The sequence below is a fragment of the Typopeltis vanoorti genome, chromosome 1 (genome assembly GCF_054136105.1).
Source record: "Typopeltis vanoorti isolate ZY-2024b chromosome 1, IOZ_Tvanoo_1.0, whole genome shotgun sequence".
NCBI lineage: Eukaryota > Metazoa > Arthropoda > Arachnida > Uropygi > Thelyphonidae > Typopeltis > Typopeltis vanoorti.
In genome coordinates this window covers 127,619,944-127,635,224 of record NC_143549.1, presented here as the reverse complement: position 1 = coordinate 127,635,224, position 15,281 = coordinate 127,619,944, and the positions used below count along the sequence as shown (strand labels likewise).

The window sequence follows — 15,281 nt, the reverse complement described above, 5'->3', positions numbered from 1 at the left end:
CTTTGCTGTATATTTTGTTAAATGCAAGTTTAAGATTATTATATACAGCTTCAGCCGAGTCTAAAGATGCTATCTGCATCCAGTCTGTTTTTCTGATTTCATCGTTCACTATTGCTTCGTTTACAATGCTATGATACTGTTTTGTAGTCGCAGTGATTTTTATGGGTTCTGGTTCAGTGTGTAACTGCAATGCTGTGAAATAATGGTCTGCTAGTTTGCATGTTATGACGGCTGCTGTGTGGCTGTTTGGAGGGGCCCTTATATTTATATGATCAATGCAGGTTGAGGTTAATGTGTTTCCGATTATCTCTTCTCGTGTATACGACTGTATGGATGGGGTTATGTTATATGCCGATAATAGGTCTAGGTATTGTTCTGTGCTGTCATTTATGTTCCTAATGTTTATATTAATGTCTCCTATTATTATCAAGTATTTTGAGGTGCCTACTTTCGTGGCTGGAAGCCATCTGTTTAGTTCTTCTAGGAATTTTGTGGTGCTTAAGTTGGGTGGTCTGTATATTGCGTTTAATATCAGGGAGTTTTCTTGTTTGATGTTTTTAATTTCGATGCATATGTTTTCTGCGTATTCTAATTTATAGTTTATTTCTGTTACTTCTAGTTTATGTTTGGTAAATATTATTATACCACCGCCTCGTTTTGTTTGTCTGCAGTGTTTGTGTTGTTGGAAGTGTGGCATTTGGTAGGAGGGTGCCTCTTCGTTTGTCGTAGATACTTCAGTCAGTATTAAAATGTCTATTTCGTCTATATCTTCCTTCAGATAAGCTTGCAGGGTCAGCCAGTATTTTTGAATGCTTCTGATGTTGATGTGGAGAATAGGTAGTCCTTTTTTGGGGATTGTCAGTTGTTTCCATTCTGATATTGATTTCCGAATGTGGCAATTATCATGTTCCGGGGTGATTACGTCTGCTTGATGGTGTGCATTCATGTTGGTTGGGGTGCTGGTCCTTCTTTACGAGTTGTCAATATTCCTTTCAATGTGACAGCCTGTTGAGGTCATCTACGGATTTTATTTCGATTGATTTTGAGTCTTGTGTCTTTCTAAGATATATTTTGCTGTCTCTTATCCATATAAACTGGTAATTTTTTTCTGTTTTTACTTTCCTTGCTTGGTAGAATATTTTCTGATAGTGTGGAGTAAGGTATTCAGCAAGTATATTGGGGTGTTGTAGTGGTCTCCTTTCAGATCCTTTACTACTGGATTTTTAATTCTGCTAGCTTTTATAAGTGTAGTTTTTGTTAGGCTGTTGGTGAGTCGCACTATGACGGGAGAAGGACGGGTATTATTTTCTCTTTTCCTTTTTTGTGGTAACCGATGCACTGACTGGATGTCTCTTGGTTCAATAGGGGAGCCGATTTTTTGGCTTAGTTGTATTACAGTGTCTCTTAGAGGTTCCGTAGCTATTTCTGGGAGACCATTTATGAGGAGGTCATTTTTGTGCTGATGTTGGTTTGAGAGCTCGTACTGTTGCTTTAGAGAGTTTAGTTCTTGCCGTAGGTCCGTTGTCTCTTTAATTAAATTATGCTGTCTTTCAGTTAGCTCTTTGACGCAGTTTGTAATTTCTCTAACGGTCTGTAACATAACTTCTATCGAGTTATTATTAAATTTAATAAATGCCTCATATTGGTTAAATTTTTCTGTAATTTGTGCAGTATGTTTTTTAAATAGTTCTCCAACAAAATCGATTAAACAGTCTTTTAGGTTTTGTAATCTATTTTCAAGTAATGCATTTAAAGATGGCTCACCTGGGTTTCCGTTGTTGTTTTCTTTGTTTTTAATTCCCTCTGTTGTTGATAGCTGTTTACTGCCTGCGGTTGTTTTCTGCGTTGGCTGTTTTCTGCCTGCGGTCGAAGGCGATGTTCCTTTGTTATCTCTGCAATGGGGACACTTCCACTCGTCACGATTCTTGTTTGATTTTCGCTGCCAGGTAGTCTCGGACAATCCTGAACATAAAAAAATGCATGTTTCTTTGGCAGTTCCTACATGTTACGTGGTTTTCTTCCCCCGTTAGGTCTTCTTGGCATTTGTAGCACTTCATACTTCTTGTTTGACGATCTTGCTGTATTTTCTAATATGGCGTCCTCCTTTGTTCTCTTCTCGCGTAGTTGACCAACGTATACTTCGAACTTTGAATACTTATATTTTACTTATTACTTAACAGATACTTACAGTTTTTACATCTATATGTTCGTCTTGAAGAACGGAGTTCACTGATGCACTTTAAATTTTAATTCACAAGAAAAGATCTACTTTGCAACTTAAAATATGGGAGCATCGAAATAGCGTGCTTGCGACTGATTGCTGCTAAAGCGCCCTCTCCTAATAATAATAATAATAATAATAATAATAATAATAATAATAATAATAATAATAATAAATATGATGTCAGAACGAAGCGCACATAAATCAAAACAGATTAATGAAGATAAATTAGTTTTTTTTATTTCTAAGATATTCACTATTTCTGTAATAAATTGTGGAAAGTTTTAATTAATAACATAATTTGACTACTGAATTGTTTCTATTTTAAATAATGTTTACAGTTCTCATGACATTTAATGGTTAGCTCATTCCACAGAATAATTCAAATCGTGGGCAGCGCTCAGAATTTACTTAGTATTAATCACAACTTTTCTACTATCCAAAACTCAGAAGGAGTTGCAGAAAATTACATCCTAATTTTAGCAATCCTCTTTATGATTATTGGCCTTTTTAAATGTATTGTTAATACACCACAGACCAGAATGAGATAGGTTACGCAAGAATGAGAGATTCATTTCTATTCATGAACACAGATATAATTTGTAAATAGCAATTAAACGATAGATTGGACAAAGTATTTTCACGCCTTAGCTACTTTTTATGTGGAAATGAAGTATACATTTTTGCTTGGACAATCTGTGTGTGTGTGTGAGAGAGAGAGAGAGAGAGAGAGAGAAAGAGAGAGAGAGAGAGCAGAATAGTAACATAATCGAATGTACTTCATTTTTTGGTATTTTCTTCAACTAAGCGGGTCATTTTCGATATAAACATTGATTCATATAATTTTATGAATTTTCTATATCTCCATCTGACTGAAAAACGCAAATGAGGATTCAAAACATAACAATATATGCTCCTAAAAATCTCAAAAAATTAGGGGAAGGTATCTAATCTAATCTGAAACAGATGGCTGAAAAGTGTAATGTATCCACGCTACATTTATTTATAAAAATGTGCAATTGTGCAATAATTATAAGAAAACACAGAACAATGCATATGTAAATTACATAAATGAATAATAAATAACTTTAATTTCTATTTTATTTTGTTTATTTATTTTTATTATTATATTTTTTTTTTACATTCAGAATCGATTTGAAACATTTCGAAAAATCACCTAAACACATTTATTTCAGAAATCAGCGAGCTAGCTAACACGACACAGTTTAATATAAGTATATGCATTCTATTAATGTTCACAGAATTGCTACTATGAAAGTATATCACGAATTTATATTTTGCAGATGAGGATATCTCCACAGGTGGCATTGCTGGGATCGTAATGGCATGCGTGGTAATAATATTGGTAATCGTAGTCATCTTAATTTATAAGAAAAATAAGAAGATCCTGAATCGATTTCGCCTGTTAAATAGTGATGAAGAAGAATCAAAAGCGTCAAATGTATACTTCGTTGGAAATTCCAAGTCAGAAGTTGATGTTGTCAGATTTCGTTAACCAAAAATGAAGTTAATTTGTAATTATGCCACTCCAAAAAAATAAAAAAATAAAAAATAAATAAATAATATTAATAAAAAAATGACTGGCATCTCAGTGTGGCACCAAAGATAAGAGCTATCTTAAAGATCTGCTTGCAAGAAATCATCAGTTTTCCCAGAAAAAAAAAAGATTGAGTACTTGACCAGCACAAAAGTACTTGCTGTTTTTACTGGCAGAATTAAATTTATAAGCAACTCTTTGAAAATTTGCTGTCGCTGTTCCACTGAATAATTTTAATGTTTTAAGTATTTAAAAGTAATTTTATATAAACCAAACAAAACGTTAATTTTAACTCTTCTTATTACAAAGTAAATGTATTCAATATTTTTTGATTAATTAAATCGTTTCCCTCCTGTGTAATCTAGTGTTAGGGATGACCAACAAATTTTGTATTAAATAATGGTAAAGTATTAAAAACATGGATCTAATGGCCAGTTTATCACTTATTTCAAAGCCACTTCGTTTGAATCCATATTCCTGCGACTAGGCAACTGGTTTGAGAACAAAAAACAGTGCTTTGTTAGTGAATCGAATGTAATTTGGAAATATGGCCAAAACAAATAAAAACAATGATAACAATTTTTTTGCACCCTAGACAGGATTTTTTCGAATCTTGGCTTTTCTATCCAAATGGCATCATTGATTCTACCTGAAGTCTTTGTTGCCAAAGGAGCAGGAGTGTGACTTCGAACCAAATAGGGGCAGGGTAATGTGGGGGAAGTGACAGTAGAAACATGACGTCACTGTCAGGTGTTCCCCAGGAAATTCCAAGCATTCCATAGTGATAAAGTCACTATTCGGACACTAAGAAGCAAATAGGGGAATGGAAAATGTTGGGGGTGTGAAGTAGAAACCGTTCTGTCATTGGTCGGACAGTATGAAGCAGGTCAAGATAAGATAAGGATTCGTGACGTGGAGGGACACTATGAACCAAATAGGTATAGGGTAAATGGGGGAAGCGACGTCAGTATAATGTGTGTGTGTGTGTGTTGTTATCAGCTGTAGATAAGTGACATATTGTTAGTTGTAAATAAGTGACGACGTCATTGAGTTGAAGTGGAAAGAAAGTTATAGTAGTGAATAAGGATTCATGCCATGAGTGGTGGGACACTATAAACCAAACAGGGGTAGCGTAAATAGCAGAAGCGACATCACTGTGTTGTTATGAGATATAGATAAGTGAATGGTTTCTGCATGGAATTGTGGGTCATGGTTAGAGATAAGATAGAGTATGGAATGTTTGGAATTTTGCTGGGGCCCCCATCTGTCAGTGAAATCTTGTTGTATGTTTGATTCAGGTATGGAATTCTGGCTGATGGTTAGAGATAAGGAATCGTGACGTTATGAGTTTGGAATTTTCTGGGAACATATGTGTCAGTGACATCACATAGTGTGTGTTTGTTCTCATATAGGATTTTGCGTGATACTTAGAGATAAGATAGAGTATTGAATCTTGGAATTTCACAGGGTGACACCCATACGTTATTGACATCGTGTTGTGTTTTTGGTTGTCTATAGTTGGCAGTACGAATTTTCCAATATAGGTTTGTGGTATTTCATTCCTGTTATTGAGTATGGGAATTTTAGTTTAGATTCAAGAGATGGTGGCAGCATTTAGACCTCCCCCCTCACACACACACACACACAAACAAAAAAACGAGGGTTGAAAGAACGGAATGAAATTATTGTAAATAACCTGAAAATCTAGTTGACTTTGGTTGCTTAAGATTTCTGTCCGTTTGGAACGCTTCGTTAATTTCATTCGAACTGGGGGTCATGCTGTATTTTTCCCATGGTTGCTATCCAAACTGACATCATATAGCTGAATTGGAAACGCAATTTTGTCGTGCCTATATGTGTCATCCTGGGTTTGGGTTTGGATCTCTCTGTTACCGATTTCTTTAAAAAATTATTTTACCACCACAAATAGTTATTTCTTATTATTTCAAATGAATATTAGCTCTATAGTCTACATTTTAAATTCTATGTTACAAGTTTCCAACCATTACAAAATTTCAAACCATAAAATTCCAACCATTACATAAATTTCAAACTACATAAAGTGTTAATGTAATCTTGTTTTTTTAGGTTTCTGTTCATTCGTTCGTTTCTGTCAATTGCACAGTGGCTCAATCTGTTTTTCCCAGAGTGGTGAGCATAAAACTCATAGTGACTTTTCATGACTAATACCTCCCACAACCCAAAAATTCGCATCTCTCGATGGGGAGTTTTTGATATGGTTCTCTCTCTCTCTCTATGTCTCTCTCTGTATATATACTGTATATATATATATATATATATATATATATATATATATATATATATATATATATATATATATATATATATATATATATATATATATATATATATATATATATATATATATAGATATAGATATTCAAATTGGTTGGTTGTTTTTCTCTATTTTACTTATAAAATTCAATTTAACTGCATATTATATACAGAAAAACTGAGCAAACTAACTAACTAACTAAATAAATAATTGTGTGGAAATTCACTGTGAATTAAAAAAAAAAATACATTATATTATATATGTCTTAATTAAATTTGAATAACACATTTACAACACCAAGTTTTTCATTTAAATTTACACATTTTATTTTAGTGTAATATCATTTACAAATTGTATTTACTGAATCCAACATCCAGAAAATAAATAAAGTGAAAAAATATAATCTATTTTTTGGTTCTTTGATTTTCTTATTGTTAAATTTGCACTGTTGTTCAATGGGATGATTTCCCATGCTTGCAGAATTGACACCACATGGTTTTCGACAATGTGAGATAATCTGAAAGTTTATTCATTTGTGATTATAGGAATTTATTATTGTATTAAAAATAAGGGTTACGTTTGTATTTTTTTAAAACCAATACATATATTTTTGAGCATTCATATATACCATCAAAATCTTTGGTTATTATTCCAAAAACATATAAAAGTACACGGAATTCTTTCACGTTTAGGATAACCCAGATCATTTAAATCTATCTACAACAGATCTGCCTATTAAATTATTAATGTTTTTGATTTTTCTCTTCCTTTGGCAAGTAATATTTGATATGTCCATGTTGTTTCTATTATCCAATCTCTTAGTTTGTCCAGATATAGTGAACCAATTTTCCAGTTCAATTGATGATTATATTTTATTAACCAAGAATTCTATTTTTTGACTCTTTCAGGTAATTCTTTCCAACTATATTGTAAAGTTTTCAAGTCATATCTTACAATAATTCCATCAGAAATATATATTTCTTTAGGAAATAAAGTTGAATTCTTATTCAAATGAAATTGAACATCAATAATACCAATGATAACTGAAACTTCATATATTTCAACTAATGTAGACTTTTCATATTCGTTTTCCTTCATTCTTCTTACATTACCTCATTTGACACCACAAATAAATAGTTATTTATTATTATTTCAGTAATTATTAGCTCTAATATTATATTTTATGTTAAGTTTCTGTTAAAAATTCCAAACAATTAGAACTTTACACAAAGAAAATTTCAAAGACTTTTGTGGCTCACCCATTATTTTTCCTTTACTGGATAAAAAAATTACAAATACAATACAATTGCTGCACTGGATGAAGGAATTGCAGTCACTAAAATACACTTGACTCGACAATTTTTCCTTATAGTACTGTTTAACTGATCATACCCTGCACTGATCATTCCTTCAAAAATGAAACTTTTACAGATATGATTCACAGACATGTTTTCTCATGCTCGTGGATATGATGTTGATGTGTTTTTATCTTACATTGTGTGGGGAAGACAAAATTTTTATTTGTGTTATCTGCACAGTACAATCTTTTTTCTATAACAAACTTTTTAAGAATTTAAGTCACGTTTTTTGGTTAAATTATCTGCTATCTCTCTGTAAAAATCACCAAATTCTAACAGTTCGGGTTTTCGAGTATGTGAATGAAATGTTTACAGATAACTCAAACATGTGTCAATAGGTAGCTATAAAATTTTCTAAAATAATTAATTACAGAATTTGGTTTCCCCCATTCCTGGAATTAATTTCACAGTAGTGATTTTTTTACGATAATTAAACAGCATTGCATTAAGGTATAAAGTTATGGATTTATATATCAACTTCTAAACAGAATAACTCAGTAAATAATTTCACAGTTGAGAACACAACAACAACAACAACACACATATTTGTTCATTTAAGTTTACAAATGCATATTTTATTTTGCTGAAATACTATTTACAAGTATATTCACAGGGAAAAAATTTGAAATATGAAATACCTAAAAATATTTCACAGTATTTAATTTACTCTCTTAACATTTTCCAATCAGTTGAATAAAGAAAATGTTCATTACTCACTGTTTCTTGGTTATATTACATCAAAATAGCTGGACACCATAGGAAGAACAGATCGATACATTTGATATTGATTAGTCTGGAAATGACACCAAGCCTCGCTAAACTTTCTGTGTATTCTTTTGTCACTAGATATACACAAGCAGGTTTTGTATAATGTTTAAAATATCCCAAAATAAAGATTCTTTGTCAAATTGACAAAAACCTGGAAATCTAATTAACCATTGAAGAAATTAGATTATTTGCAATAAAATTTCCCCATGATATGAACAGCTGGTAATTCAGTTTCCATAAATAGTAAAAGATTATCAATGTTGGACATTTTTGGTGAAAATCTCTCAGCTTCTTTAAAACTAATAGAGAAATGTTTACTTCCACCATCTCCTGTATCATCAAGTAATAGTTTCCTTCTTGGCATTTCAGAATACAAACGATCACCGAGGTCCTTTTTGTAGTCAATTCTTCTTTGCAAGTATTCAAGGATATCAGACCACTTCCTGCATAACTTTTTTCAAGTGGTTCTGGATAAATACATCACAATGTACTTATCGTACAAAATAATACCAGGTTTCCAAACTTTTTGGACTATGTATAGATTTTTGTCTGGTGCTATTATCCTGAAGAAAGAAAATTTCAATGACTTTTGTTGCTCACCCATTATTTTTAATTTACTGGACACAAAATACCATAACACAATATGATAGCTGCACTGGATGAACAAATTGCAGTAACTGAAATACACTTGATTCAATTGTTTTTCCATATAGTACTGCTTACCTGACCCTTACCCTGACATTTCCTTAAAAATGAAACTTTCACACAGATGACTTACAGTCATGTTTCTGCATGCTGTTGGATATGATGCTGATGTGAGTTTATCTTACTTTGCGACATCATGGTAAAACCTTATCTCTGTTTCTGGAGTGGTATTCTATATTATTTATCCTTATTATGGTAAGTATTTTTATCCTCAATCAGCGTTTTTTATGTGAGAGCATGTGACTAGTTCTTTCAGTCATATCCAAAATTATTGGGATGGAAAAAATATAGCATTAGGTGGTGATGGTGAAAGGATATTCAAGAGGGTGACAGTGGATTCCCTACAATGCTTCTGCTCACCCATCACCCGCCTCTCCTCAAGATATCTCATCAGCCAAGGGGGAGATGAGTAGCCTTGCCATTTGCAGATATCTATTAGTGATATCACCTCCAACTAATACTGATAACTTCAGAGCAAAAAAAAGGAAGCATTTCGTTTAGGTGAAAGCATTGTAAGAAGACCACTGTCACCCTCTCAATTACCCTTTCACCATCACTACATAAGGCTATATATTTTTTCCATGCCAACAATTTTGGACATATGAGTGACAGAACTAGTCACATGCTCTGACATACAAAATGCTGGTTGATGATAAAAATACTTAACATAATAAGGATAAAGAATATAGAATAACATTCAAGCCACAGAGATAAGGTTTGCTGCATGATGTCACAAAGTAAGATAAACTCACATCAACTGTCAACAAGATGATAAACTGTCATCAGCACGAACGTTTCATTTTTGAAGAAACGGTCAGGGAAAGGGTCAGGTTGACAGTGCTGCAAGGAAAAACAATCGAGTTGAGTGTCTTTCAGTTACTGCAATTCATTCATCCAGTGCAGCTGTAGTATTCTATTGTGGTGTTTTGTGCCAGATAAAGTAAAATAATGGATGAACCACAAAAGTCTTTGAAATTTTCTTTCTTCAGGAAACATGAGACAAAACTCTTCACATAACTCTAAAAGGATGGAAACCTGTTATTATTTTAGAAGATACATACATTGCGATGTATTTATCCAGGACCACGTGGGAAAAGTTATGCATGAAGTGGTCTGATATCCTCGGCTACTTGCAAAGAAGAGTTGATTACAAAATTGACCTCGATGTCTGTTATATTCTGAAATGCCAAGATGGGGAACTAATACTTGATGATACAGGAGCTGATGGAAGTAAAGTTTTCCATATTAATTGTGAAGAAGCAGAGAGATTTTCACCAAAAATGTATGACATTGATAACCTTTCACTATTTTTGGAAACTCAATTACCAGCTATTCGTATCATGGGGAAAATTATCCCTAATCATCTAAATTCATTAATGGTAAAATGAGACTTTGAAGTTTTATTCAGTTCAATAAAGATTCTTTATTTTGGGATATTTATGAACATTATACAAAAACTGCTTCTGTATATCTGGTGGCAAAAGACTACACGAAACGTTTAGCAAGGAATGGTGTCATTTCCAGACTAACGCAATATCAAATGCATAGAGCTGTGCTTCCTATGGTATCCGATCTTAGGACTCTTTTGCATGAACAGCTTTTTGGATGTAATGTAGGGATTTCAGATGTCCCATAAAATATGGGATCACCCTATGTTTGGCTAATACGCCCCATTGTCCCAAGAAAACTCTTCGAGAAAGCTTTTTGTTATGTATTTTAGAGTTCAAGACTGAATAAAAAAATTCGATGAGTTACAATTTCTATTCTATTACAAACATTGCTCTCCATCATTAAAAGGAACTATAAATGCATTGTTATTTTTTCATGGTGAGTGATGGCAACACTGCAACAATGATAAGTCCATTAGAACAGTGCTCATGTGCATTGACATGTTGGCATATGCATGATATTGGCTCAGCTTTTAATAGCATGGAACAGTCCACTTGACCTATGACATTTAAGAAGCTTGTTCCAAGAGAAACAGGTTGGTCTTGCAGAGTATTAATTACTGTATGGCTGCTGTTAAAATGTATGGTTTTCAATTTTCCTGTGGCCTTGTTCAACATTGAAAATGCTGAAAAGAGAGTGTGATTATACAAACACTTTAAAAACTCATTTTCCATTTAAAAAAATCTAATAAATTGGGCTAGACTGAAAAAGTGGACTGTACAGTTTGTGGTGGCTTGTCTAGCATTGAAAGTGGCATAAAGTCCAACCTTACCTAGCACATTGTTATAAAAAGAAATAAATCTGCATCTCGAGCTAGAAAAAGTGCAAAAGTCAGTGATTTCTTTACCAAGAAAAAGATGGGGGAAGTGGAAAAGAATGCTGCTGCAGAAGAAGCAACTTTCACATATCACACATGTTTTCACAACCAGAATTTTCAATCAATGGATTGTACATCTAAAATAATATGTAAGTTATATGATAGAAAATTTACATGTGTTCGCAAACAAAACACAAGCATGAATTGCAAATATTTGGGCTCCATTTGCAATCAATCAATTCAAACTGGAAATGGAAAAAGAAAATTATATATCTCTTATGGTTGATGCTTGAAACCATGGTGCTTCAAAATTAGTGCCATTGATATTCGATATTTTGTTCCAGAAAAAGGTGTTAAAACCATGATTCTAGAATATATAGATTTTCCTAGTGAAAGTGCAGAATGACTTATGGATTCATATGGAGCTTGTTAAAGTCTCATATGTAATCTTCCAAAATATTGGAAGATTAAAGATAAAGTCATAGCCGTGTCAGCAGACAATACTAGTACTAACTTTGGTGGATGTTCGAGAAAGGGAAGAAACAATGTGTACCATAAATTGAGAACTAGGTTTTGCTGCGGATTGATTGGAGTTGGTTTTGCAGCTCATATTTTAAATAATGCTGTACAAACTGCAGCTGATGCATTGCCTGTAGACATTGAGGCTGTTATAGCTAAAATATCTCAGCACTTTTATATATACTCAGTAAGAGTTCAGTCCCTAAACGAATTTTGTGAATTTGTGGACAATGAGTATAAAACAATTCTAGGATACTTGATGACAAGGTGGATATCGTTGCATCCAGGTATCAAAAGGTTGAATTAAATGCATGATGGACTTAAGCCTATTTTCTTTCAATAGATGAATGTCCAACAATGTTGAAAGTCTTTTTCCAGAACCCAGTGTCGAAACTGTTTTCTACTTTTCTGGAGTTGCAATGTAAAATGTTCCATACTACTATCAGGAGCATAGAAGGCGAAACGATATCTTTCGTTGAAGCACAGTCAAGTATACAGTCACTGGTTGGAAAAATTTAAATGAGAAGAGATGAAAATTTGACAACAACCACTGGAAATAAGCTGTTTCTTGGATTGCAAGAGGAAGGATTGATTAGTGAAAAGGCATTCCAATCTCAAAAAATTGATTTCTACAACACATGTGTGCCATATATAAAAGAATGATCACAGTATATGTTGATATGTTGAAATTAGACAGTATGCCTTGGGTGAAACTAAGAACAGCATTATGTTAGGAAAATATTCTTCAAACAGTCCAAACCACTGTCAAACCAAATATTGTTGAATTTGATTTGTTTGAAGAAGTAATGATAGTGAAAACAGCTATGAAGTCCAAAGAAGATAGTGAAGTGAAAGACATGTTGAGATCCAAACATTTAGATAAAGTCTGGGTGGATATCTTAAAAATTGTTGAAGGAGACCTACCAAATTTAAAGAAAGCAGTGGAGTTTGCTATGTGTATCCCTGGAAAAAATGCATGTGTTGAAAGATTATTTTCTCCATGAACGCACTGTAGACTGATGAGAAAAACAAATTGTCTGTAAAAACTGTAAAATTATTCTTCAGTGAGGAATGCGCAGCTTTTCATGACATGATTCTTAAAAACAAACAATTGGTAAGTGAAATTCATTCTTCAGAAAAGTATTGCAAGTCTGAGCAAGACTGATTAATTATTAACAATATTTTCAAGTGGGAAGGGCGTTACTGTATTACAAATCTATTTTGTATCTATAATAGTAAGTAAATAACCGTTTGAAGGCAACTTAAAGAGGCTTTAAATAAAAAATGCAGCCTAACAATTTCATTTCCTATTTTTTTACTTATACTTATGAAAGTGTGTGCATAGTAAGCCTTACCATGCACACACACTTGGAAAGTTAGAATCATTTTGTAAAACTGGTATATGTGATGGATCTTCATACTAAACTTTCATCCTCAGTCAGTAGGTCCCATATGTTTTTCCACTGTATATGGGACCCCTAATGTAATCTAACCAAGAAACAGTGAGTAACGAACATTTTCTTTATTCAACGGATTGGAAAATGTTAGTTATATTGTGGAATATTTTTAGGTAATTACATGTTTCAAATTTTTCCATGTGAATTTACTTGTAAATAGTATTTCAGCAAATAATATAAGAATTTGTAAACTTAAATGAACAAATATGTGTGTTGTTGTTGTTTTTGTGTTTTCACAGTGAAATATTTACTCATTTATTCTGTTTAGAAGTTGATGTATAAATCCATAACTTTATATCTTAATGCTATGCTGTTTAATTATCGTAAAAAAATCACTACTGTGAAATTAATGCCAGGAACAGGGGAGAGGGGAACCAAAATTCTGTGATTAATTATTTTAGAAAATTTTATAATGCTACCTATTGACATTGAGTTATCTGTAAACATTTCGTTCACATACTCGAAAACCTGAACTGTTAGAATTTGGTGCCAATTGAAGTAATGTAAGAAGAATGAAGGAAAATGAATATGAAAAGTCTACAGTAGTTGAAATATACGAAATTTCAGTTATCATTGGTATTATTGATATTCAATTTCTTATCATTAAGAATTCAACCTTATTTCCTAAAGAAATATATATTTCTGACGGAATTATTGTAAGATATGACTTGAAAACGTTACAATATAGTTGGAAAGAATTACCTGAAAGAGTCAAAAAATAGAATTCTTGGTTAATAAAACATAATCATCAACTGAACAGGAAAATTGGTTCACTATATCTGGACAAACTAAGAGATTGAATAATAGAATCAACATGGAAATATCAAATATTATCCTCCAAAGGAAGAGAAATATCAAAAACATTAACGAATTTAAGAGGCAGATCTGTTGTAGATGTAAATGATCTGGGTTGCCCTAAACGTGAAAGAATTCCGTGTACTTTTATATGTTTTTGGAATAATAACCAAAGATTTTGAGCTTATACATGAATGCTCAAAAATATATGTATTGGTTTAAAAAAAATAAAAATCTAACCCTTAATTTTACTACAATAATAAATTCCCACAATCACAAATATATAAATTTCAGATGAGTGTCACATTGTCAAAAACCATGTGGTATCAATTCTGCAACATTGGAAATCATCCCTTTGAACAACAGTGGAAATTTATCAATTAGGAGATCAAGGAACAAAAAATGGAATGTATGTTTCTCTTTATTTATTTTCTGGATATTGGATTCAGTAAATAAATAAATAAATAAATAAATAAAGATATATATATATATATATGTTAAAGATACCAAGCTATTTTAAACCTTTAAAACATTTTAAACTTTTAAAAACATAGGTTAAAATAGCTTGGTATCTTTAACATTTATTATACCCAAGGTAAAATACTTTCTACACACACATATATATATATATATATATATATATATATATATATATTTAAAGTCATAGTGAATTCCTCCACAACCATTCATTTATTTATTTATTATGCTCAGTTATTCTCATTTGAATATGTAGTTAAACTGAATATTGAAAGTAAAATAATGAAAAATTATCGATCAGTTTAAAAAAAAAATCGAACCATATCAAAAACTCCACATGGAGAGGTGCAAATTTTCTGGTGACAGGAGGATATTACTCAGGAAAAGGCACTTTGAGTTTTGTGCTCACCACCATGGGAAAAAAACATAGCTTGAGCCAGTGTGCGATTGACAGACACAAACGAATGGACAGAAACCTAAAGGAACAAGAGTACATAAAATTTTAAATGTTTGAAAATTTGTAATGTTTGGAATTTTGTAACATAGAAATTAAAAAGTATACTACAGAGCTAATATTCATTTGAAATAATAAGAAATGACTTTTATTTGTGATGGCAAAAGAATTTTCTAATAAGAAATCGCTAACGGAGTGATCCAAACACAGGATGTCAGACATTGGCATGACAAAATTGCGTTTCCAATTCAGCTGCATGGTGTCAGTTTTGACTGTAGCCATGGGAAAAATATAGCATGATCTCCAGTTCCAATGAAATTAATGAAGAATTCCAAATGGATAGAAAACTAAAGGAAGAAAAGACAACTAGATTTTCAGGTTATTTACAGTAATTTAGTTCTTACAAC

The 15,281-nt window shown here is 32.3% G+C and overlaps 1 protein-coding gene across 1 annotated transcript in view; it reads left to right on the top strand.

Annotated features, from left to right (window-relative positions):
* LOC150110411 (macrophage mannose receptor 1-like) overlaps positions 1 to 3,737 on the top strand; it is a 240,588-nt gene extending 236,851 nt beyond the window's left edge. The window contains exon 22 of the mRNA XM_090397710.1: positions 3,526 to 3,737. Within this exon, the coding sequence (XP_090253836.1) occupies positions 3,526 to 3,737 (212 nt within the window). The remainder of the gene's footprint in view (positions 1 to 3,525) is intronic.
* Positions 3,738 to 15,281: the final 11,544 nt, after the last annotated feature.